The 27,056-nt window shown below is 45.6% G+C and overlaps 1 protein-coding gene and 1 non-coding gene across 2 annotated transcripts in view; both read left to right on the top strand.

Moving 5' to 3' along the window:
- Nucleotides 1-418: 418 nt before the first annotated feature.
- The window catches only part of COLEC12 (collectin subfamily member 12), a 178,074-nt gene continuing 151,436 nt past the window's right edge, over nt 419-27,056 (top strand). The window contains exons 1-2 of the mRNA XM_065932493.1: nt 419-620; nt 15,278-15,328. Of these exons, the coding sequence (XP_065788565.1) occupies nt 614-620; nt 15,278-15,328 (58 nt within the window). The 5' untranslated portion in view covers nt 419-613. The remainder of the gene's footprint in view (nt 621-15,277; nt 15,329-27,056) is intronic.
- On the top strand, nt 22,556-22,628 carry TRNAG-CCC (transfer RNA glycine (anticodon CCC)). Its single transcript has one exon. It is a non-coding gene; the product is annotated as a tRNA-Gly (tRNA).

Here is a 27,056-nt window from a genome sequence, read left to right as displayed (position 1 = left end):
GGAACTTTGGGCCTCGGGGGCGTTCTCGCCCCCTGTCCGATCCTCTAACACTCCGCTCCCAGAGCCCTTTGGGGAAGGGACAAGCAAGCCACGCCGTCCCTGTGACGCCGCTGCTCTCAGACCGCTCGCCCCACACTCTGGGGAGCCTGAGGTCTAAAAACCAGCCCAGCGGCAGCACGTTCTGTCCACCCCGAGGCTGAGCACTTGATCACCCCGGGAGCCGCTTTCCTCGGTCTTCGTCCCGCTTCCAAGCCAACGCGAAAAAGAGGGAACACGGGGAGCGCGGGCGGGGAAGCGGCCTGGCCCGGGGCTGGGGCCGGCCCGCGGGCGGGGCGGGCGCGGGAAGGCGCAAGGGGGGCGTGGGCGCGGCGGCCCGCGCGCCCCGGCGGCCGGGCCAGGGGGAGGGGCGCTGGCGGCGGCGGCGCCTCCCGCCCGGGGTGAGCGGCGCGCGAGGCGGCCCCGCGGCTCAGAGCGCCGAGCGGGGAGGCAGGGCTGGAGCGCAGACGGCCGACGCGCGGCGCGGCTGCCATGGGCGCGCACTGACCCGCTGCTCAGCGCGGACTTCCTCGGCGGCGCGGAGCTCCCCGGCTGGCGGTGCGTCTCCTCGGTCACCATGAAAGGTAGGGCGGGCTTCGGGGCGCGCGGGAGGGGCCGAGGTGCAGAGTTTCTCTGCGCGGAGACCCGAGAGAGACCTGGTACTGGGTTTGCTGCGCGCAACCTGGGAGTCGCCCCCGGGGCTCGGGAGTCGGATACCGCCGCAGATCTCGGGGGTGCTCATTTGAAGCCGGCAAGTACTGCCCTCCCCACCGGGTCTCAACAAAGTAGTTTGAAGCCCCAAGTCGTTGTTTACGGATTCCAGATCCCAACTTTTTAATTGAAAAAATGCGCCCAGGAGAGTGGAGGCATCATCACTCCCCACCCTCGGCCCCCCTAGTTCATTCTGCGCCCTGGCGCACGCCCCACTCTCTCCAAGGTCCCTCTCCCTCCCCGCCGTTGCCTCTTCCCCGTCCGAGAAGTCGACGGGTGTTTTCTCCCGGACTCGGGGATGTTCTCGGTGCGCCCTCCCCACATCTGGCAATGATTAGGTGCCCGCGGAGTTCAGCTGGCTCGGGAAGTGCGTTTGGCATCTTTCTCCATCAGCCTCACTGGCTGGAAAATCACCGCCCTGGGTTTCGCGTCCCTTCCATGTGCCCGCCTGCGGAGCTGTGCCCACGTGTGTTCAGGGGCGACACAGTCCCCCGGGCGGTGTTTAGGGAAGTGTCAGATGCTATCTCACCTTTTAGCGGAATCGCGAGGAGAAGCGCTTCGCAGGGAAGCCGTCTGTTGAGTAGAAAACGATCTGTCAACAGAATCTCTCTCTGTAAGTGAGATAAATAATCACATGGGAGGTATCTGAGGGAATCGTTTGGAGATGGGCCGACGTGGTGTTTACACAAGACTGGAATCCTGGCTTTGTGCTAGGATAACACGTCTCGGTCCCCGCACGGGCCGGACCCGAGTAAGGGGGCTCGGTTCGAGATGCCATCTGACCGCTAGGACCGAGCTTCCGGCAGTCCGAGAACGCGCGAGGCGACCACTTTGACTTGCAAGCGTTGCTGATCCAGGCGCGCGCCTCGGGAGCTCCACAGACTTGGAAAGTAACTTTTGGCTCTAGGTTTCTCTCTGCAAGGCAGATCACGCTAAACAGTTTGGAACGATAATGTCCTACCAATTAGCTCTCCTTCCAGGGGAGTTCTGTGTCCTTCTCTGGAGACCCTGGAAAGGAAGGGAACAAAACGCCAGGTGTAATGGGTCCCGCCCCCTGGGCCAGAGACACAAAAGACAGGATACAACGCAAGAGACACAAAAGACAGGATTTCAAAACACAGCGTGTGTGCGTTCCCTCTCTCTCCATCTCAGTTTCTCTTCTCTCATTTACATTCTAGGAAAGGGGCACTTTCCTTAGCCAGCGCTGATTACGGGATCTTCCCAGAATGGCAAGAGTTCACGCGGCTAAATTTTGCTCTGGCGCTCAGTCCCCGTCATTTTAGCCAGAAGTTAATCTTCTCATTGCTGGTCACTGAGGCTAGGAGGTTTTGAACTTTTGGAAAGATAAGCCAGCTCCTCATTTCATCAGCTCCCATGTGGCTTCCTAAACCCTGAAAATCTCCTTATGCTTTTGACTGGGTCAATGACTGTTACTGCAGTTTGGGTATTGTTTTCAATGTTAATTCAAATCTGTAATGGAATACATACCTACAGGTTATATGTATATATGCTGTGTGCTAAGTCACTTCAGTTGTTGTGTCCAACACTTTGCGACCTCATGGACTGTAGCCCACCAGGCTCCTCTGCCCATCGGATTCTCCAGGCAAAAATACTGGAGTGAGGAACCATTCCCTTCTCCAGGGAATCTTCCCGTCCCAGGAATCGAACTGAGTGAGTTTCCTCTGTTATAGGCGGATTCTTTACAGTCAGAGTCACCAGGGAAATATATATATATATAATTTACACTACATTCTAGACCAGCTAGCACACTGCTGGGAGAAGGCTCATTGCTTATCCTCTGTGGTCTGGGCACTGCCTCAACACCCCACTTACCTTCTGCCCCAATAGGTGAAGGGGACTGAGGGGCTGAATTCCTGGGGAGGCTAGTCACGTTGAAGGCCTCTTTTAAAACGAAATGTTCTGTGAGAGGTTTGCTTATCAACAATTGCCATAGGATTTGTGTTTGTCTGGTGTATGAGGGGGGAAGGGAGCAGACAGTAATGTTTTTTCAGTACCTACTAAGTGCACCAGTATGCTCCACCCTCTACAAGCACTTTATTAGGGAACCCTCTCAAACACCCTATAAGGTAGGCATTTTAACTCCTACACCATAGATATGGAAACAGTCCAGAAGAAATAGAAACCAGCAACAAGGAGGGTCGTAGGCATCTAAAGACAAGCTTTTCCAGGTTCCCTGTGAGTCTTGGAGAGACCTAGGACACCAGATAGAACCCCTGGACTGGAAGAAAAGTGATTCTCAGATGATTAAGTAGCCAAGGAACTCGAAGCTGGTGCAGCAGCCAGGAAGGGATGGAGCCAAGAAATCAGACACAAGCCTTCTGAAGCCAAGCAGAGTGTGTTTTTAGCCAAAAAAGAAAGCTGCCTTTACCAAGTAGAATTATTTGTACAATTTGTCATAGGTAACCAATGCAGAGTTTTCCTTGGGTTCGTAATTATGTCATAAAGCAATGAACTCATTATGTTTAAGCCAATGTATCATTAGTATTTGATTTCTCTAAGTGATAGAAGTCTGTGACAGACCTTGCAAATACTTAAAATTGAAGTGTTAACCCAAAACATTCTTTAGCCAAATAGAAAATTAATGAACATCTTAGAAACTACAGAAGTTTATTTGTCAAGGCAAAAATTCAGCTACTATGCAAGTCAGATGCCTTTTTGAGGCACTTATTTGACTTCTAATTCTGATTTTTAAACTTGGGATATAGCCTTTGTAAAAACCCAGGCCTTTGGAGTCTAATTCCAAGGCTTCAGTGAGCCACAGCACCACCTATCTGTTGCGTTTAGCAACTATCTGTCTCTTTTAATATTTCTTCCTTCTCTGGAGTCCCAAGTAAAAAAATAATGACATCATTATACATTTTCCAGAAGAAAATTACTTGCCCTGTTGCTGTAATACTTTAAGTGTTCCACAGTGATTAAAACATGAAGTTGGTTTAATTTATTTCTAATTACATTTTCAATTAGCTGTACTGTACCATAAATTTCATGACTTTTAATATTCACACTCTTTATGAAGGAATCTGACTCCTCTAGAGTTAGGTGTGCCATTAAGAAATCACATTTCTAGTTCTGGAAGTTGGGAATATTGGTGAGTTTTAATACAGTAGCACTCGCTACTTAAGAGACGGCCTGAAACAACCACCAGCATTGGTTCAAATCACTGTTCTAATTTAACGCAGGGAGGAGGTCAGTGCCGTTAAAACATAGTGTCCAACTGCTTATGTGTGTGCTTTTGTGTGTAAGCATTTCTGAAATGCTATCTGGCAATGATACTTTTAAAAGGCGCTAGTAAGCAGTGTATTTCTACTCCCTGTTTCCCAGACCGGCAGGCTCTTGGCTTTGCAGGTGTCTAAGATGTCTTGTCCTTAACTGGAATAAGCAAACACACGTGTAGGTTCTGGCTGCTTTTAACACTGAAAGAATCATGTTTCCTGCAGGAAAATGGAAACAAAGTGAGGCCTTTTTCCTTCCACTGACTGGGAACTGAGGCCTCTTTTCCTCTGGAAGACAAATTTGCAACCCAGTTACACTTTTGACTTTTCATTAGTTTGAAGATGCTTGACATTCCTAATCTGCGGTTTAATTATTGCTAAGTATATATCTTCCCAGTGGTCTCCTATGCAATTTTCCCAGATTGTTCCCATCCCCTGACCCCCACCCCCACCCCAACCATGTGGCTCATTCAGCAATAATGGTGTGAGTGAGAAAAGCTGGCAGATGATAACTTCTAAGCTATAGCATAATTCTAACTTTCTGAATTCATGCTTATTTTTACTGAAGCATTATTTCAAAACCGTTGATGCAGCTGCTGCCTAAAGTAAGTTAAATGGACTCCAAAGTGTTTGTTTTCAAATGAGAAAATAGACATTTAAAGTTTAGTGATAGAAAAATGTTATGCCTCAAGTGAACCCAGCATGTGAGTGATCTCTCAGGAGGAAGTCTGATTCATGTCTTCCCACTAAGGGAAAAAGTGGTTAGGTGCTGGGAGGACTTTCCAGATGGCACTAGTGGTAAAGAACCTGTCTGCCAATGCAGAAGATATAAAAGACGCACGTTCGATCCCTGGGTTGGGAAGATCCCCTGGAGAAGGGCGTGGCAATCCATTCCAGTTTTCTTGCCTGAAGAATCCCATGAACAGAGGAGACTGGCGGGCTATAGTCCACAGGGTCACAGATAGTCGGACACAACTGAAGCAACTTAGCACGCACGCACAAGGAGCCCAGAATGGTGGCAGAGTGTAGTTGAGCGGCAAATCAGAGTGAAAAGGATCAGGCAGTTGGGGGTCAGGGGACAGTGTTCTAGGTCACTTAGGTGATCGTCTGTGAAAAGCGTCTACCCTTACTGCGAGTCAGCTCTAACCAGTCTGGTCCTGCCTTTCTGTCTTTTGTTCTTATGCCATTTTGAAGGCACAGGCTCTCTCAGATTCTAGAATTCCTGTCTATACCCTGGAGGCAGGGAACAGGGTTGTGAATGGGATGATAAATGCCAGGGACTTATTAAAACATTTGTTAAGTCCCTACCGTGTGCCGCAGTCCATAGATGCTGAGTGAGCAGAGTAGAAGAGGTCCCCTCCTGTCTGGCCTTAGACCTTAATAACGGGGCATCAAAGGTCTAAAGAAATTGCTGTGCTCCTCAGCCAATCACTGGAGAAACCTCTCTAGGCTGGAGTTCCTGCAGAGATAAGGCACATTCCAGGGTTGCTGCCCTTTGTAGAATTTATCTGCTGGAAGGTTTTCTTGTGACTGATTGAATGAGTGTGAATGACTTGCTGAAGTCATTGACTCTGCTGTCTTGCTGACAGCTTTGTCTTCAGACAGTGTAGCATTGTCAGAATTGCTTTTCAGGAACAGACTTAACCACCAATGACCAGCAATAATAATGATGATGATGATAGTAACAATAAATAAACACCTTAACAAAGGATAGGAAGGTATTGACATTCCTCATAGAAACTTTACTCTTTACTACTGATAGCATGGTTTCTAATCACACCAGCCATCCAAAGCTTGGGTAAGGCAACTATTCAATCAAGCAGTAATTTGATTTCTATTTAAGTGAATGATGTTTGAAGGGCCCAAACCAAAATAGTACCCTGAACAGGTCCTGCTGATTGCTTAAGGGACCTTTGAAATTATATAGCAGTGAAAGCAGAAATGAGTAATCCCAAATTAAAATTCCAAAGAGAGTCCAGGAGCTTTCTTAACCCTTGAATTTATCACAGTTCATTGATACTCTTAAATATTATTAAGGAAAGATGTTTTTCAACATGGGAGAAGATTAAAAATTAATTTATTTATTGGAATTGGACATATTAAATATGACTTATGCTTCCTGAGTCATTTGGGATGAAAATTTTTTGTTTTGTGAAGTCATATGCATAAGAGGTTGGACATTTGACATTCTGTGTGCAAAAACTAACTTGTCATTGGGTTGTGAAAACATCTGCGCTTTTGAGGCCTAAGTCACTTGGTTATGACATAGAAATGTTTGGAAAGTAGCTGATGTATGTATATATGACATTATTCAAAGGCAAAATATCCAAATTTATATTCTAGATTTATAATCCAAAGTATTAATATATGTTGATACTTTAAATATGCTTATCTCAAAAAATGTAATTATATGTAGTGTTCCCGGGAGTGGAACCTGACAATTTCAGTGTGGTGAGGAGTGTGGGCTCTGAAACCAGGGGCCTGGTGACCACATGCATACGCATTAAACTCCTGGGCCCCTCAGTTTCCTCATCTGTCAAATGGGGGAATAATAATGACATATACTAGATGCCATTTTTTTCTATTTTTTGAGGATTATATAGGTTAGTTTAGCTCAGTTGTTTAGAGTGGTGTCTTGCACTTAAGGAGAACTCAAGATATTTTAGATTTTGGAACACTGCATAATTATGACTTGCTGCTTATTCCAGGCAGGAGCGTAATTGCCAATTATGAACCATTTATGTTAAGTTAATCAAGTGATACGGGCTTCCTTGGTGGCTCAGCAGTAAAGAATCTGCCTGCCAATATCCAAGGGGATACCCAAAATATTTAGCAACCCAGGTGACACGCTATTGAGGCCATGGTTCTCACAAACGCCTGCATGATAGCCACTCCCCTAGAGCAGTGGCCAGTGGAGGGTGGCTGTGGACTCCAGGGTGGGCCCTGGGTATTTGGCCCCAGGGGTGCCCTTCTCCCCTCCTCCCCCACTGGGCCAGTCATTGTAGGTGGGTGGTGGGACACACAAGAACAACTTGCAGGAATGGTGCTTGCCAACTGGTTTGGAAGCAGTTAAAGATCTTGAGAGCCTGGGGGACCACGCTGTTCTGTTCTAGCGGTGATCATGCTACTAAAGAAGCCGGGGCTGCTGTCTCGGGGTGGAGACGGGACAGGGTGAACGGTAGCGCTGAACCCAGCTTGGAGGATAAGTTTGCATTCAGCCTTGCCTCTGTCCACGGTCCTTCAACCTGGCTCCTGAAAGTGCCTGAACTTGTTCTGATCAACATGGCATTTGCCAGAAGCTACCCAGTGCAGCCATGAAGGCTGCGAGCCCAGATCTTCTGTGTGGTCTCTCCAGGGTGAACTCTGCGTGCCGGCTCTTTGGACCCGGGGACCTTTTTTGGTCGTCAGCATCCGTTGGACCAGTGGGCTTTCTTTTTTTTAGTCTACCTGACTTTTATCTTCCCTATACATTTCCTTGTTTTGTTTGCTTGATTTTTGTTCTTTCTTTTTTTGTTTATCAAAGTTAGAGATGCACATAGTTTAGAAAGTCAAAGAACATCCTATTTATTATGAAAAACAGCAATTTCCTGCCCAGCCCACTTCATTTCATCATTTTCCAGTCCCCAGAGGCAACATCCTGAGAATATTTTTTGCATTTGATTTTGGCATCGGCTTTTCTTTCAGTTCTCTACCGATGCCTAGAAGACAGAATCCCCAAGCTCTGTCACTTCAATTAACAGCTGTTTATTCGCTCACGACTCTGTGATTCAGGCTGGTCTCTGCCTCCAGAGGTATTGATTGGGCTAGAGCATCCTGGGGAGGCTGAAGGGCCAAGGGCGGGCCGGGCTCTCCCCTCCCCATCAGTCTCTCGTTCCCCAGGGATCCCCTCTCACTAGGTCACCTCTGGTCCAGCAGGGTGCTCGGATATTTCCCAAGGCCGCCAGCTGCCTAGGGGGCGAGAACAGAAGCTAAAGAACAGAGGTCTTGGAGAAGACCTAGGCCCCGAGGTCACCACCCACTGCTACTTCTGGAAAATTCCATCGACCACAGCAAGTCACAAGGTCCTCCCAGATTCAAGAGAGTGGACATGAACTTGTACGTGGAAGGATGGAAAGAGTTGTTGACAGTTCTTAATGTGGACAAGCTCCTATAGCCCCATGTCCTTAAGTGACATGTTTATGGCAGTCTTCATTTTCATTAGGCTTCCCAGGCAGTAAAGAATCCTCCTGCAATGCAGGAGACACGGGTATGATCCCTGGGTTGGGAAGATCCCCTGGAGAAGGAAATGGCAACCCACTCCTGTATTCTTGCCTGGGAAATCCCATGGACAGAGGAGCCTGACGGGCTACAGCCCATGGGTCTCAAAGAGTCATTTTTATTATTTTAATTATTATTGCTATTGTTTTGGTTTTGGGTGTTATATCTTGACTTCCCTTTATGGCAGATGAGGATTTAGTTCTCCTACCCTTCACCTCCACCTGACTACTATCACGGATACCTCCTGATGCCGCTCATCATCCCAGTATAGTTGTATCACAATCTGGACTAGATCGATATTTGGGGTTTATATTAATAAGATCTGTATGTGCTGAGTTGCTTAGAGTCATGCCCGACTCTTTGCAACCCTATCGACTGTAGCCTGCCAGGCTCCTCTGTCCATGGGATTCTCCAGACAAGAATACTAGAGTGGGTTGCCATGCCCTCCTCCAGGGGCTCTTTCCAACCCAGGGATCAAATATTGGCAAGCGAATTCTTTGCCACTAGTGCCATCTGAGTTTCTGAAATACGCCACAGATGTGCTAGCTGATAGCAGCTAGCACATGATACAGGTACAGCATGATAAATGTCCCATTTTTAGCGGGCTTTCCATCTGCGGGAAGTCAAAATCAGAACAGGAATGTAAGACAGATGGAGATAATCGCCATCACACTGATACAGAGGGGGTGCAGGACAAGGAGAGGTAAATTCTAACCACAGGGATATTACACAACTTGGTCCACAGATTGATTGAAACATCTTAATGTGTATGACTCAGTTCTCCAAACCAACTAAACTAAACTTCACTTGAACTCATGGTATTCTGAAATCAGTGATGCTCAAAGAATGTCAGCAAGAATTCTGCTCAGTGTCCTCTGTTATGAAACCTCTGGCCAGCGTGGATCTGTGCCAATTACCAAGGAAAGTAAATAAAGTAAATCAAAATCATATTTTGAAATAGACAAGCAAAAGACATGTGGCCCATAGGTATTGCAGTAAAAATGCTGTAGTACATCTGTGTCAGCCAAGAAAGTACGTGCTTGTAGATATAAATCTTCAATTAAACACATTTTGTTATTTAGGATGTTAAGGTTTCTTCTTCCCTGCAGGCTAACTGCTGTCAGAAGCAGGGATTGAGTTCTGGCCATTGCAGAACTGAGAGGCCTTAAATCTTAACAAAATCCTTGCTCATGTCAGAGTGTAGCAATTGCATGACATAGATTATGTCAGAGACAGATTTTGAGAAGTGGCAGGTTGTAAAGGTGACTAGATCCTTGAGAGGCAATATCCTTATTTGAACCCATCACCTCTGCAGGCCCCTGAGACTGTAAAGAAAATCTGAGGGGCTTCCCTGACCATCCAGAGGTTAAGACTCCAAGCTTCCAATGCAGGCGATGAGGGTGTGATCCCTGGTTAGGGATCTAAGATCTCACATGCCACAATTGTTGTTGTTGTTCATTCCCTAAGTTGTGTCTGACTCTTCATGACCTCAGGGACTGCAGCCCGCCAGGCTTCCCTGTCCTCTGCTATCTTCCTGAGTTTGCTTAAATTCATGTGCAATGAGGCAGTGATGCCATCCAACCATCTCATCCTCTGCCGCCCCCTTCTCCTTTTGCCTTCAGTCTTTCCCAGCATCAGGGTCTTTCCCAATGTGTCGGCTCTTTGCATCAGATGGCCGAAATATTGGAGCTTCAGCTTCGGTATCAGTCCTTCCAGTGAATATTCAGGGTTGATTTCCTTTAGGATTGACTAGTTTGACCTCTTTGCAGTCCAAGGGACTCTCAAGAGTCTTCCTTGGCACCACAATTCAAAAGCCATCAATTTACATGTGGCGAGGCATGGCCTAAATAAATAAATAAATAAGATGATTTTCTAAAAGAAAAGGAAATCTGAGATGCACTTAGCCTGGGTCCACTGAGTGTGAGGAAAGGGTTTTGAGCACAAAATATAACCTTGTACTTGAGATCAGGCTGTTTGTCTTCCTCAAACCCATCTGCCAGCTATGTGGGTCCTGTGGTAGCTAGCGTTTTGCCCTCTCGGATGCTCAGGCACTGGGGACAGCTGACCTTGCCTCCTCTCTTCTATGGCTTTTATAGTTCAATGTAGGCCATCCACACAGCCACAAGCCCTGGCAGCTCCTGCTTCTTCCTCTTTTCAATTCCCAAAATGAATCACTCCATCACCAGCCTGAATCATCTGTTTGCTAATGACACAGCTGGGGACTCTGACAGGGGCTCTGCACCATCCCCACCTTAATGGAATGTCTACGAAGCATCACCTGCCCAATGTGACCCAGCTTTTAAGGATGTGAAAAGTCAACTCTTGAAAATACACCGAGTGAAACAAAGTTGAACCATTTCTCTCTCTTTTAGCACGTCCCAGAGTCTAATAGTTCCAAAACCACAGTGAATTTTCAAGAAGGGATATGGTATACTGTGTTTCTCCCAAACTCTCTTTTTCCCTCCAAAGAACAAATGTTAAGAAAGGTTAAGATGCTTCTCCAAGACACCTTCCCTGATAATCCCAGTAATTTGTTCTCTAGGTACTTTGTACCCTGAGTATCTCAGATGATTTAGTACCTGTTTGTAGAGTTGAATGAGATAGAGGTTTATATTCTTTTGGTAGCTGCTATGGGGCTTCCCAGGTGGCGCTAGTGGTAAAGCACCCTCCTGCCAATGCAGGAGACATGAGATGTGGATTCGAGCTCTGGGGTGGGAAGATCCCCTGGAATAGGAAATGGCAACCCACTCCAGTGTTCTTGCCTGGAGAATCCCATGGACAGAGGAGCTTGGCGGGCTACAGTTCATGGGGTCACAAAGAGTCAGACACAACTGAGTGACTGAGCACATAAGAATTTCTCATCCTTTACATTGCCACATGTAAAACAGACAACCAGTGGGAATTTGCTGAGTGATGCAGGGAGGTCAAACCTGGTGCTCTGTGACAACTTAGAAGGGTGGGATGGGGTGGGAGGTGGGAAGGAGGTTCAGGAGGGAGGGGACATATGTATACCTATGACTGATTCATGTTGATGTATGGCAGAAACCAACATATTATTGTAAAGCAATTATCCTCCAATTAAAAATTAAAAGAAATTTTTAAAAATTTTAATTAAAAAAAAAAGTCTCTCATCCTCTTGGGATGCAGGTTAAATCGAGCAACAGGACATCCTCTTGGAGTCCTATTAGGGGTCGCCCATAAGGCCTTTGTTTCCTTGAACTGCTAATGGGTTGTAGTAGGTTAATTTGGAGGCAGCACTGAATTGCTTTAATAATAGAAGTCTGAGACGTTTGAAGTTCCCAGGGAAGTTTCAGGAAGGAGAGAGGAGTCAGGCAGACTAAAAATGCTGCATGGGAAAAAGACCAGAGAGGAAAAAGAAAACAAACAAACAAACTAATGGTAGGCCTGCTGAAAAGACGCTTTGGGGAGAACACTGATTTTTAAGCTGTTTGCTACTGAAAGCACAGCACAAGCTGCTTTTTTGTCTCCGTGGGGAGGTTGTCACTGGTGGATCCATGGCCCACAACCTGCGCATGTGAGTGGGCTCCACAGCAGAGGGGCTGGAGCTGGCAGGGGAGACCGATGCCTGGGCGGCAATGTTACCTATACTAATGTCCCACCAGCTCCACTGGTCTATAAGCACCTATTTAGTGACCGCGTGAATAAGTGCGTGGATTTCTAAGCTGAAGCAGCAGGTAATGGTTTTTTTCTCTCTCTCTCTTTTTTTTTTGCTGTGCCACATGGCATGTGCGATCTTAGTTCCCTGATGAGGGTTGGCACCTGCGCCGCCTGCATTGGGAGTGTGGAGTCTTGACCTTTGGACCTCCAGGGAAGTCTCCCAAGGGTTTCCCTTTAGAAACTAGATCAGACCTTACAGACATCAATGGGAGAATTACTTAGGAAAGTGGGTAGGGGCTTAATATGTCTTTGGTGAACTAACCAGTCACCAAGTCAGTGAGACAAAGGTGCTCTTCTTTTGGTTGTAAGCACATTCTCCCATCTAGAAAGAACGAAAGCTTTCAGCCTTAACAGAAGAAGATGACTTGAATTACGAAACCCAGGATTTCTAGATTCCAAGCAAGTCTCTTCCTTGTTCACTAAATAAGGAAACATGGTAAAACACAGAGATCTCTGACTTCTCCACGGTCTTAGGAATAGCTCTTCTCTTACATTTTTCATAACAGTGTTTTCATAACACTTCATGACAGACTAGTGTGCTGATGATCAGCATGTTGTGTGGGATATCTCACACGCCTTGGCTCTTCCACAGCATTTCAAGGTTCAGTTATAACTAGGTCCTGCGTCCCATTGTGGGCCGAAAAAGATAATCACTGGGGCTTTATTTCCCCGCTATGTTTCTATTTTTTTTGAAAGCCTATCAGCTTCTTGAGGGGAGGGACCATGTCTTGCTCATTTCTGCAGCCCCACTGCCTGGCTGTCTCCGGGCCATAGTGAGTGCTGAGTCAGCACCTTTTTTTTTTTTTTTTGAGTCAGCACTTTTGAACTGGACTGTATGTGGGTGGAGGGAAGCTGATTGCTGGAGCAGTGGTGGTGACCAATAATTGGTTACACAATAGCCAAGACACAGAAGCAACCTAAATGGCCACCAACAGAAGAATGGATAAAGAAGATGTGGTGTGTATATATATATATATGAATATCACACAGCCATTAAAAAGAATGAAATAATGCCATCTGCAACAACATAGATGTACCCTAGAGAGTGTCATATTGAGTGAAGTAAGTCAGACAGAAAAGGGAAAATGTCATATGTCATCTCTTATGTGTAGAATTTAAAAAGAAATTATACAAATGAACTTAACTTACAAAACCGAAATGGTTTCACAGACTTAGAGAACAAACATGTTTACCGTGGGGAAGGATGGGGGGATGGGATAGTTAGAGGATCTGGGCATTGACATGTACACTCTGCTAAAACGGATAACTAATAAAGACCTACTTTATAGCACAAGGAGCTCTGCTCAATGTTATATGGCAACCTGGAAGGGAGGGAAGTTTGGGAGAGAATGGATACATGTATATATATGGCTGAGTCCCTTCCCTTTTCACTTGAAACTATCACAACATTGTTTGTTAATTGGCTATACCCCAACACAAAATAAAAATTTTTTTAAAAAGGAAGAGAAGAAAAAGAAGTATCCTTTAGTGACTTTCCTCATGGTCCCGTGATTAAGACTTCACCTTCCTTTGCAGGGGATGTGGGTTTGATCCCTGATCGGGGAGTTAAGATCCCACATATCTTGGGACCAAAATACCAAAACATAAAATAGAAGCAGTATCATGGCATGTTCAATAAAGACTTTAGAAAATTGGAGTATTTTTATCCTATTGTTCATTGCAGCACTATTGACAATAGCTAGAACATGGAAGCAACCTAGATGTCCATTGACAGATGAATGGATAAATAAGCTGTGGTACATATATACAGTGGAATATTACTCAGCCTTAAAAAGGAATGCATTTGAGTCAGTTCTGATGAGGTGGGTGGACCTAGAACCTATTATATAGAGTGAAGTGAGTCAGGAAGAGAAATATAAATATCGTATTCTAATGCATGTATACGGAATCTAGAAAAATGGTACTGAGTAATTTATTCATAGGGCAGCAGTTGAGAAACAGAAATAGAGAATGGACTTATGGACGTGGGAAGAGGGCAGGAGAGGGTGAGATGTATGGAAAGAGTAACATGGAAACTTACATTACCATATGTAAAGTAGATCACCGATGGGAATTTGCTGTCTGGCTCAGGAAACTCAAACAGGGGCTCTGTATCAACCTAGAGGAGTGGGATGAGGAGGGAGGTGGGAGGGAGGTTCAGGAAGGTGGGGATATGTGAATTCCTATGACTGATTCATGTTGAGGTTTGACAAAAAACAACAAAGTTCTGTAAAGCAATTATCCTTCAATAAAAAAATTTTAAAAATTGGAGTTTTTTTTTTTTTTTTTTAAGTATCCTGTAATCAGGTACACCCATACCTGACAGAAGTGTGAAATGAGAAGTTCTTTATCAGTGTGATAAGGAATTGCATCATGACCACTTGAGGAGAAGTATTTAGGCTTTTGGTAGAAAGCGTGGCTGATATAATATCACCCTTGTTTCCACAGTGGCCCCACCCTTAAGAATTCCCCAGCGAGGAAATTAATTTACTGCAAAACCATCCATCAGTCCCAGTTATCCATTGGAAGGAGAGTGGGAGATTTGGCTATCCTTGCAGGAGTTATGCTGGGCTCCTGAGATGCCACAGTTGGTAGAAGAGGTGACCCAACAGCCTGGCATCTGCAGAGGAAGGCCCTAGGCTCAGTTATATGATGATAACTTGACCGTTTTGTCAGTTGATTATTCAGTCATTTATTCACCAAAATCTATTAAGCCTGTGCTATGACAGGGTTTTTCCGGGTAGCTCAAATGGTAAGGAATCTGCCTGCAATGTGGGAGACCTTAGTTCGATCCTTGGGTCGGGAAGATCCCCTAGAGAAGGGAGTGGCAACCCACTGCAGTATTCTCATCTGGAGAATTCCAGGGACAGAGGAGCCTGGTGGGCTACAGTCCAAGGGGTCGCAAAGAGTTGGACATGACTGAGTGACTAACACTTCTGTGACAGGCACCATTCTAGATACATGAAATTCATTCATGAAGTCAGTAAAAAAAATTTCTGCTCGTGGGATGTGTGTTAACACACATGTACACATAAATGAGAATGACATCGGAGAGTAATATTAAAGTAGGATGATTTGACACAGAATGGCTAAGTGGAGGTCCAGAAAGGCATCTCACAGGCACCATACCGCTGAGACCTGAATTAGGAGGAGGTGCCTAAGGAGCCGGAGGAAGAGCATTCCAGGCTGAGGGAGCAGTCAGTGCAGGGACCCTTTGGTCTTTCTCCTGGTGTGCTCCTGGAGTAAGGAGCAGGGTGGGCGAGGGGAGGGTGGAGCAGGTGGAAATGGAAGGAGTTGAGTCCAGCACTTCCAGCCTTACCAGGGTTAACGCTCTGTCTTCTCTTCCTGGTCTCCCCCCGCAGACGATTTTGCAGAGGAGGAGGAGGTACATTCCTTCGGTTACAAGCGGTTTGGTAAGTTCCAACAAAGCTCTGTTCCTTCCTTGTACTCCATCTGGGAAATGGTAATGTGACTGTGGCCGGACCTTTGATGCACAAGAACATGTGTGGCTCTAAGGCCCAGTTCTGGTTGCATGTTGAGTTTCTGTTTTAACAAGTAGGTGATTTGTCATGAAATCAGAGGGTCGTGGGACAGGAGTTGCACCCAGGCGTGGTTGGGGAAGGGATGGGATGCTTAGGGGGCTCGCCGAATACAAACCAGATGGCCTAACACGCACAACATAGTGGGGAAGGTTAATCTGTGACAAGACAGGCATTTCTTTATTTTGAGATTTAGGAGACATCTTTTCCCTTTTTCCTCAAGGCCCACGCTCTTAACTTAGTCATTGTTAAGGGAGAAGTGAGAGGAAGAATTTTTCTAGGAACCCATCTAGACACCAGTGCTCCATGGTAGGCTGAACAAAGATATCCTCATTCTAATTTGAATGTTGCCTTCTGTGGCAGAAAGCATTTTGCAGATGTGATTAAGTCAAGAGATTGAGAAGGGGATGTTATTTTGTACTCTCTGGGTGGGCTCTAAATGTAGTCATAGGTAACCTTGTAAACGGGAGGGAGAGGAAGATTTGACTGTGGAGAGAAGATGGGATGATGGGAACAGAGAGTGGTGTGATGAGCACTGCAGATGGAGGAAGGGGCCACAAGCCAAGGGATGCAGGTGGCCACTAGATGCTAAAAAAAGCAAGGAAATAGATTTTCTGTTCGGAGAACTTTGGTGGGAGCGCAGCCCCGCCAACATCTTGACTTTGGCTGACTGAAGCTCATCTGAGACTTCTGGCCTCTCAAACTGGAAGAGAAGACATCAGTGTTGTTTTAAGCCACCAGGTTTGCCGCAATCTGTCACGGCAGCCACAGGAAACACATGCTAGCTCCTGTGTTCCTCGGCTGCTGTTCACGGATGGTCTTCTGTCTTTGACCACGCTTCCCGGGTTCTGCAGTTTGGCATTGAACTGCCAATGAAAACATGACAAAAGTTCCAAAGACAGTTCAAAGGAACTGAGGTTTTTCTGTCCAGCGTGTTTCTATGCCTTGATTGGAGGAAATGAAGAAGGGTAGAGTAAAAAGGAATGAGAAGAGAATGTGTGTCTGTGTGAGAGAGAGAAAGAGAGAGAATATGAAAGAGAATAAATCTACTTCCTGTTGCTTAAAAAAAAAATTCCTGGCCGGACTTTGATTAAAGTTAACATCCCCCAGCTGCTCTGGCTCTCTCATCACTTTAGCATTTTTCCTTCTGGATATGTGCTTATGTATTTCTTTCTGGGAATAAAATAGGGTTTAATGTGGGAATGCAGTGGCATGGAGCCCATCGCCCCTCCATTCATGTGCTGGCAGAGAGGCTCTGCCCACCATGCCCTCCCCTTCCCCCCACTACTGTTCTTTATCTGCACAATTACATGTTTCAGGATTAATACCATGTGTTGGGCTGCTTTCCCACCGCGGGTTCATTGAAGGCCATCATAGGAGTGAAGAGGAAACAAGACATGATAAAGGAGAGGAAAAGCAAAACAAAAATTAAAAGGTAGAAATAAGGAGGAAAATAAAATTTTTAAAAATAAGGCAGAATAAATATTGACATGCCTGTATATTTTAGAAATCAGTAGATTGCAGATCTTCATTGTGGAAATCAGGAAACATGAAGAGCCAAGAGAAAAGAGCAACCTGAAGAGAAATTTTATTTAAAATTTAGTGACTCTGTAACTAGCTAGATGGGCAGGGGTTTGATGGATGACACAAAAGCATAGTAAGTTGCTGAAGGGATTTAATTTATTTTTTTAAATTTATTTTTATTAGTTGGAGGCTAATTACTTCACAACGTTGCAGTGGTACATTGACATGAATCAGCCATGGAGTTACATGTATTCCCCATCCCGATCCCCCCTCCCACCTCCCTCTCCACCCGATTCCTCTGGGTCTTCCCAGTGCACCAGGCTGAAGGGATTTAAGTGATGTGTGGAAACTGCAAACTGATGATCATAGGGAGACGTGATAACAATGTACAAACACTGGAGAACGAGGGAGACATGGAGAGACGGATACCACATGGCACCAGTAGAAGAACAGAGGGATGGAATGAAAACGGGAAACTTTGGAATGGACCATGAGAGAGACATACAGAGTTTGACATTTGGGTTCAATTGTTAGGCACAGTGCTGGATAGCCAGCACTGGGGTCAAGTAGAATTTGGAAGAGATTTTGCAGTGATCTGTATCGGCCTTTAATTTTACAGATAAGGAAGGTGAGGCCCAGGTAGATTAAGTCCTTGCTCAGGCAGGTTAACTGGAGCTGGATTGGATGCTGGGTCTTTGAACTCTCGGGCTAGTGTAGTTTTGAGGTTGAGGTTGAGATTGACCTCTCGACTCCTGTGTCCTGGAAGCATCCCTGCTGTTCTGGTACCCTGAAGTGAGCTAAATACCCAATCTGGCCCCACCAGGGAGGCCTTATCACTTTCACAGTGCCTGAAGCTCTGGACCTGGTTTTAGAGAAGGTAAATGGGTTTTTGAACTTCCTAGGTGGCTCAATGGTAAAGAGCTGGCCTGCTAATGTAGGAGAGGTGGGTTCCATCCCGGGGTCTGGAAGATCCCCTGGAGGAGGCAATGGCAACCCACTTTAGTATGCCTAAAAAAATCCAGAGGACAGAAGAGCCTGGCAGACTACAATCCATGGGGTAATTGTTGGACAAAGAGTTGGACACAATTGAGCAGCTCAGCATGCGTGGAAATGGGTTTTTAGTTCCTAAGAGGCTGTGGCTGGTCATTGAAAGCAGCAGAACCCAAGAACCCATTCCTTCAGGTATGATTCAATTTTAATCATGAAAGGAAGACAAAGCTGGTGAAGGATGGTGAGTGGGGGCATCCAGAGACCAGGCAGTCCTGTCGGCCCTGCCCCCACTTACTGTTGTGACCTGGGACCAGACACTTACACTCTGTGGGTCTCAGATGCCGCATCCGCCTGCTGGGCAGAGTGACACCTGCCGTGGTGGTAAGTCAGCTCACAAAGCTTTGGTGTGACTAAGAAGGGTACTAGATGGACAAGTGCTTTGAACGTGCAGTGCTATGTAAACAAAGATAGTGGTACCACTTGCCTGGGATTTGGGGCTGTTATCGCTTTCTGGACATTTTAATCCAGCTGCTGCAGAAATATGGGCTTCCCTGGTGGCTCAGATGGTAAAGAATCTGCCTGCAATGTGGGAGACCTGGGTTCGATCCCTGGGTTGAGAAGATCCCCTGGAAAAGGAAATGGCAACCCACTCCAGTATTCTTGCCTGGAGAATCCCATGGCCAGAGGAGCCTGGTGGGCTGCAGTCCCTGTGGTCACAAAGAGTCAGACACCACTGAGCGACTAAACACACACTGCATAATATGGAAATGTGACAGGTCTAAAATCTCATTCCTGAAAAGAGGTGTGAAGATGAGCATGATAGTAGTATCATTGGCTTTTATTTTTGCAAAATAGACTGATAACCTAAGCGTGCATGTATGCTTTAGTTGTGTTTGACTCTGTGCATAGGGGTTAGTTATTGTCTAACTTTGGAGAAGGAAATGCAACCCACTCCAGTAATCTTGCCTGGAGAATTCCATGGAAAGAGGAGCCTGGAGAGCTACAGTCCATGGGGTCACAAAGAGTCGGACATGACTAAACCACTAACAAACATTGTCTAATTTTAGGTAAGTCTTGTTTGTGCAAATATAGTGGTTAAAACCTGAATTTAGACTGTGGATGAATTATTTGCAGGGATTAATTATTTGCAGGACGTGGGGGCTACTATTTTAGCAAATTGTTATCTGGTAGCTTGCTTCCAAAATTATTTATGTATATTTATTCAGAAACATTTGCTACATAAAGTCAAGGCTTGTTTACATAATAATATTGTACTTTTTCAAATTCACTACAGAATTATAATAGCAAAATGGGTGATCATCTCCAATAATCTCATATGTGATGGTATTATTTTGGAATGGTAATCCCTTGTCTATTCAAGGATTCATTGTCACATTTTGGTTTCAACCAAGGGTTCTGTTTTTCTTCCATATGTCTTCATGTCCTGCTTTATTAGCCCCTTCCCCAAAGTTCTGGGCAGGTGTCTAGAGAAGAGATTGATTTCAGTTTGATGGGTTTGCCACTTATCTGCTCCTCTGATGAAAGCTCTGATGAGGGGAAGCTTTGAAAGGTTAATGAAGTGAGCATTTTCAAATTTTCATCAGATTCTGTGGGGCAGTGTTTCTTGGCCTCAGTGTGCAGAGCTAATTAATTTAGGATGTAACTATAGTTACAGCTTGGCAGGATTCATTCTCTGGAACATGAGGTACCACTGTATCAGGTTTTATTTTCTATGGCTAGAATATGATATATATTACAATGATATCTTTCTACTTATTTCCCTGTTACTGTTTTCTTCAAAAATATCACACGTGGCTCTAGGATCTTTAATTAGCATAGTTCTCAGAAAGGGAAAGAGAATTTGCTCCTACTCTACAGGACAAATATGAATTCATAAAATTTGGAATTTTCAGTAAGTTGCTCCAAAAATAGCTTCTGAAACCTTCTGATTAGTCATGTGATTAACACGAGTGCATTCAAGTTAAAAAGTTTTTTTCCCATTAATAGAGGGTTTTTTTCCCCCATGATAGAGTAGGAGGGAAGAAGAATGTCATTTCAGCTCCAAGGAATAAATGAGTCCCAGTTCCATAGAAAGAGAGACACGTGGGAAGAGGGGTGAGTTCTTGATCCTGCTTTAACCCACTTTAGAAATGATTGTAACAAATCCAGCTCACATTTGTGTATCACTTTCATCTTTTCCAAGGGCGTACTGATGTAGTTTTCCTTCACCGGGACGCCCTAAGGCTAACAGGCCAGGCATCTTTCCCATTTGATGGCTGTTTGTTCTCGTCTCTGGAGGCAGCAGGGTTCAGTGGTTGGGTGTGTGGATGCTGGAACCAGGTGGGTGGGTGGTTCTGGATCTGAGTTTCAATACTCACCAACTGTGTGACCTTGGGCAGATGCTTGTCCAAAGCTGTAAAGTCTGGTTCATCACCTGTAAAGTCTGGGTTATCACAGGCCAACTCCATTGGGCTGTTGTGGAGTTAAATATGCCTCTGAATACAATGGAATAGTACTTAGCCATAAAAAGGAATGAAATTGTGCCATTTGCAGAGATGTGGATAGACTAGAGACTGTCATATAGACCTAAAGACTGTCATATGGACTGTCATACAAAGTGAAAAAACTTCTCTTTTGAAGTTTTCAAAAGAGAAAAACATATTGTATGATATTGCTTATATGTGGAATCTAGAAAAATCATACAGATGAGCTTATTTGCAAAGCAGAAATAGAGACACAGATGTAGAGAACATTTATGGATACCAAGGGGAAGTGGGGGATGTGGGATGGATTGGGAGATTAGGACTGACATACATACGTTGCTGCTGCTGCTGCTAAGTCGCTTCAGTCGTGTCCGACTCTGTGCGACCCCATGGACGGCAGCCCACCAGGCTCCCCCTTCCCTGGGATTCTCCAGGCAAGAACACTGGAGTGGGTTGCCATTTCCTTCTCCAATGTGTGAAAGTGAAAAGTTAAAGTGAAGTCACTCAGTCATATCTGACTCTTCGCGACCCCATGGACTGCAGCCTACCAGGCTCCTCCATCCATGGGATTCTCCAGGCAAGAGTACTGGAGTGGGGTGCCATTGCCTTCTCCATATATATACAGTACTATGTTTAAAGTGGGCTTCCTAGGTGGCGCTAGTGATAAAGAAACTGCCTGCCAGTGCCGGAGACGCAGGTGATGTGGGTTTGAAACCCTGAGTTGGGAAGATTCCCTGGAGGAGGAAATGGCAACCCACTCTAATATTCTTGCCCGGAAAATTCCATGGACAGGAGCCTGACAGGCTACAGTCCATGGGGCTACAGAGAGTCAAACACGACTGAGCAACTGAGCTCACGTATAAGATAACGAATGAGAACCTGCTGCATGACACAGGGAACTCTACCCAGGAATTTGTGGTGACCTAGATGGGAAGGAAATTTGAGGATTTCTAAAAAAGAGGGGATACACACACACACACACACACACACACACACACACACACACACACACACACACACACACACACACACACATACACATATAACTGACAGCTGTTGTACAGCAGAAATTAACACAACGTTGTGAAGCAACTATACAGCAAAAAAAATTTTTTTTTTAATATATGCTGCTGGGTTGGCACAGTGCCTGGCATCTGTGAGAATCCTATAAATGTTGACTGTTCTCCTGTTATCAGGTTTGTTCTTGAACCTTTTTGTCCTGCTGCTTGAACACGGTACTAGGGTTTAGTAGGCCCCTGGAAACTTCTGATGTCCACCTGGCTTCATCACACCCTCTCTACCTGTGCGCCACCCCCCCCCCAACTTTCCTGCTAAAAACTGGGAGAGAGAAAACTTGGGGACACCACTCTGTGCTCCAGTACTCTGGTGGGCAGTGTGGGACCTAGTGATGAGTGCCTTCCACACTGCATGTCCTGGGCCTCCTTCTGGTGACTCAGATGACAAAGAATCCACCTGCAATGCAGGAGACCTGGGTTCGATCCCTGGGTTGGGAAGATCCCCTGGAGAAGGGAATGGCAACCCACTCCAGTATTCTTGCCTGGAGAATCCCAAGGACAGAGGAACCTGGTGGGCTACAGTCTACGGACTCGACAGGAGTCAGACACGACTGAGCAACTAACACTTTCACTTTTGCCCCTTTTCCGTGCTGGGCATAAGTGGGGCGCCAAGACTGGCTTTGTTCTGTTGGTTGCATCGGGTTTTCTCGTGTCATCTCTGGAATAGGACCTGGTGTAATCATAAGGTTTCAGAAGTTACACTGATAGAGAAGTCAGAGCTGCGTGGTTCCTTCTGCCTTGAATGTCATGGGTAGATTTAAGGGTTGACTGTGAGCATCTGGGGACAGCTGGAAATATTTGTTGTTTGTGTTTGTGTTTGACAAACAAGGCTTTGACCAGGGTGCTTCCTTGGGGCTCAGTTATAGGGAGCATTGTAAAAGATTGCAAAAATGGCAAACTGGGAAATAGCAAGAAATACAAGGAAGCATATGCTATGGAGAGGAACTCAAGTCTTTTGTAAAAACTAAGTGGAAAAATTCGTAGAGAACTACTGAAAAATTACAGAGGGGTAACAGTCCAAAATGAGTTCCCTGGTGGCCCAGTGGCTAAGACTCTGCACTCCCAATGCAGGGGCCCCAGGTTCGATCCCTGGTCAGGGAACTAGATCCCATATGTTGTAACTCAGAGTTCACATGCAGCGCAGCCGAGTAAATAAAGAAAAAACAAAACCCCCCCAAACAAAAAGAGTACCAGTTGCCTTTCCTAAGTATATTTACCAACTCTGTTCTTGGGTTTTTTCAAGAAAAAAATGAGTTTTGTTTACCTGCAACTTCACAGGCCTCCCTCTACCTATAGTTTCACACAGACTGGTCTTCCTCTTTTCCTTTCTTTCCTAGGATAATAATTTTGGATGAGCAAGAATATTTTTTAACAGTTTAATCTGCACAGGGCAGGGCTTGTGAGAGCAGCCTGAGAGATCTGTGTAAAATAGAAGAATCCAGGCCCCAAAAAATGGCAACCCACTCCAATACTCTGGCCTGGAGAATCCCGTGGACAGAGGAGCCCAGCAGGCCATAATCCATGGGGTTGCAAAGAGATGGACACGACTGAAGGGGGACTTAGCACGCATGCATGCCCCAGAACGCTTCCCCTACTCTGCTCCTTTTTTTCATCATCACCCCACCCCAACCCATCCTTCAATAAGATAACACATGAAACTTCCAGTCAGGGACTTTGTTAAATCACGGAGCTGTGTCTTCACAAAAGAGCTTGAGGCATTGAATGTCTAAAAGGACAGAGGACCACTTTGGTGTTCTGAAAAATAGCAGCACAGATATACTTAGCCAGCTAGCCAGAAAGAAAGGTGCTTTCTAAAGCACATGGCGAATTTCTGCTTTTGGTGGAGAAAAGATGGTTACAAGAGTTTACGAAGAAGATGCTGAATTATCTCACGGAAGCAGCTTAAGATAAACACTTGGCTGCCTCCACTTCTAGTTGCTTGGGCTCGGGAACCAGGCTGCCTGTCTCTGCTCTCCCGGGAGTCTTCCCAGAAGCCTGACTGCATCTTTCGATCTGAAGAAGGTGCTGCTTTGAAGTCCTCAACCTCCAGTAAAAAGAAGGGATCTAGCATTCCTCTCAGCACAGACCAGCAGAGTTCACCCCTTTCCCTGATAAGAATGCCAGGAATTTCCATCATTTCCTGTAGGGAATGGCTAAAGGAGCCCAGCGTGAGGCTGTCCTTTCAACGGCACCTTTTCCAAACATCTCTAAGTGGAAAGGGTACAACTGCACGCAAAGCGCTGACCCTGGGCAGAGATAAGTGACAATCGATGGGAGATGAACATGGTGTCCCTGCGGGGTTTCTCTTCAAAGCCGTTTGCCTCCCTGAGTGGCAGAGTCTTCTTTATGAGGCTTTGCAAGTCCTGATGGAGTTGGTATTTCTGATTTTATAAGAGTTTGGAGTCAAATGGCATGTGGAGAAGTGGACACAGCAAAGAGATTCAGAATAGTTCACCTGGCCCCTCTCTCCCCGCCCCCCATTTCCAGGAAAGCATCAGGGTTCCTGAGATCTGAGAAAGGGTTTTCTGGCTGTCGTTTCTTTTCAATAATCTGAGGTTTCCTAATTTTTTTAAAAAAGTTAATTTATTTTTTAATTGAAGGATAATTGCTTTACAGAATTTTGTTGTTTTCTGTCAAACTTCAGCATGAATCAGCCGTAGGTATGCATGTATCCCCTCCCTCTTGAACCTCCCTCCCATCTTCCTCCCCATCCCACCCTTCTAGGCCGATACAGAGCCCCTATTTGAATTTCCTGAGCCATACAGCAAATTCCTGTTGGCTGTCTATTGACACTTGGTAATGTAAGTTTCCATGTTACTCTCTCCACACATCTCACCCTTTCCTCCCCTCTCCCCTATTTTTAGGGTTAGAGATGATACTTACAGTCTCTCCTGCAAACAATATTCCCTCAAGTTTCACTTCTTTCCTTCCCATCAAGAACTTCTCAATGGGTGACTCAGATCTTCCCTGCCTCATCTTTCATTTTCTGTTTTAATTGAATTTATTTATTTATTTGGCCATGTTGGGTCTTAGTTGTGTCATGCGGGATCTTTCGTTGTGGCATGTGGACTCTCTGGTTCCATTGTGCAGGCTCAGTAGTTGCTGCATGCAGGCTTCATTGCCCCGAAGCATAGGGGAATCTTAATAGTCCCCTGACTAGGATTTGAACTTTTGTCCCCTGCATTGCCAGGCAGATTTTTAACCACTAGACCGCTAAAGACGTCCCCCTGCTTCATCTATCTTGCTCATCAGTAAAAATTCGTTCAACACCACATTCCTGCATGCTTATGACTTTTTTTTTCTATTTTCATGTGAAGGAAAGCATTAAGCATCTTTTCCTGCATATGCCTTCTTGAATATGTGTCAGTGGGTTTCCACTCGTTGGTTCTTTTAATTCTCCCAGAAATCCTTTGAGAATTACCTGCAAATAAGGAAACTGAGGCTGAGGGGCATTGCCCATGTCCCGAGTTCGACTTGACTTCAATCCCACTGTTCTTGCTCACAGGTACGTCCGTTCTCAGAGGATCCCAAGATTTTGGTGGGAAGATACCTGGTTGAATCCACCTGCCAATGCAAGAGATGTGGGTTCGATCCCTGGGTAGGGAAGATTCCTTGGAGGAGGAAATTGCAACACATTCCAGTATTCTTGCCTGGAGAATCCCATGGACAGAGGAGCCTGGTGGTCTCCAGTCCACAGAGTCACAAAGAGTCAGACACGACTGAGCATACACATTTCACAATTTTATAAGATGCAGAACTTGAATATTTGAGGGCTGAAATTGTCAGCCATTTTAAGTGTAATTCTTTTCTCCCTTTTCTGGTTTTCATTCACTCATGAATCCTGGTAAGAGGGTGGGGAAAGAGAGGAGAGGGAATCATTTGTTTTTCCTACCACTGGGTTGAAGCTGAAAATAGTTTGCTTTTATTTTTTGGAAAAGTTAAAGAAAAAGAAATCTGCTCAACCATTTTTCTTTTAAGACAGCATGAAGACATTAGGTTGATTCCAATGTTTAGTGGTTGGGGGTTGGGTGGGAAAGAGTTACTCCTTTTGGTAGCAACTCTAAGCAACTTAAAACAGATGAACGTTGCAACTTTCCTTGGAAGTTTTGAGTTGTAAATTTGGGAGGTGCCCTGGGAAAGGGAAAGATGCTCTGGCGATTTTGATGGAAGACTGCGATCCTCAGCAGAGTTGTGCGCTAGAGTGACTTTTCTCTCTCTCACCTTACTTCCTGGGGTCCTTGGTGTTCAGGACAGTGGCCGGTTAGGAAGCAAGGCTCTGTCCCTTCCCAGCAAGTGGAAACCTCACTTTGCTCATCTGTGAAATGGGAATGGCAAGAATACCTCTGGATTGCAAAACCTATAAATCAAATATATGAGGGGCCAGGTGAGGGGTAGGTCTGTCGTTAGACTACTGACCACCCTCGGGTCTCTTGCTCTCTTCTTCTCCCTCTCCAGCTTCCACGGTCTCGTGTAGTCTCAGCTCTCTCTTTGTGCTGTCTGCCTAGTTGCTCAGTCATGTCCGACTCTTTGCAGCCCCCTGGACTGTAACCCTCGGGGCTCTTCTGTCCATGGGGATTCTCCAGGCAGGAATACTGGAGTCAGTTGCCATGCCCTCCTCTGGAGTATCTTCCCAACCTAGGGATCGAATCCAGGTCTCCCACATTGCAGGCAGATTCTTTACCATCTGAGCTACCAGGGAAGCCCAGGAATACTGGAACAGGTGGCCTATCCCTTCTCCAGGGTAGCCAATTCCTTCTCCAGGTGTTCTTCCCAACCCAGGAATCAAACCGGGGTCTCCTGCACGGCAGGCGGATTCTTTACCAGCTGAGCCACCAGGGAAGGTCTCTGTTTTCTGGTCATCCCATCTACCCTCCCTGTACTGAAACCTTATAGTTACCAAGGGGAAAAGACTGGGGGAGGGATAAATTGGAAGACTGGGATTGACATATACACACTGCTATATATAAAATAGATAATAACCTGCTGTGTAGCACAGGGAACACTACTCAATACAGTGACCTACATGGGAATAGAATCTTTAAAAAGTGGATATATGTATATATATATATATATAACTGGTTCACTTTGCTGTATGGTAAAAACTCAATAAAACATTGTAAACAAACTCTACGCCAATAAAACCTAATTTAAAAAATTAAAATACAGAGCCTGTTCGAGGGGAAACAAAGGAAAAGAGATCTTCCTACCCTTACTTCTGCATTCTCTGTCCTGCACTGGGGCCATCTTTTGTTGGGAATGTCAGAAGAGTCTGTTTTCTTGCAGGGCTTTTTTTCTCTTTTTTTAATTGAAAGGCTTGGTGGCCACCAGCAAAGAATATATTTGAAGGAATGTGGGGCACATAACGGTGTGGGGTAGGGTGGGGGGCGGTTAATGGCAACTTCCATGGAAGTAGTGTAGCAGCTTCCTGGCTGAGGGACTGCACCCCAAAGCCGGCTGCCTGGCTCAGTTTCCAGTCTTGCCACTTACCCACCCGTGAGACAGCCTCGGGTCAGTTAACCTCCCAAGACT

Source organism: Muntiacus reevesi, chromosome 4 (genome assembly GCF_963930625.1).
Source record: "Muntiacus reevesi chromosome 4, mMunRee1.1, whole genome shotgun sequence".
Lineage (NCBI taxonomy): Eukaryota > Metazoa > Chordata > Mammalia > Artiodactyla > Cervidae > Muntiacus > Muntiacus reevesi.
Note: the sequence above shows the minus strand (reverse complement) of the source record. Positions and strands in the feature narration are given on the sequence as shown.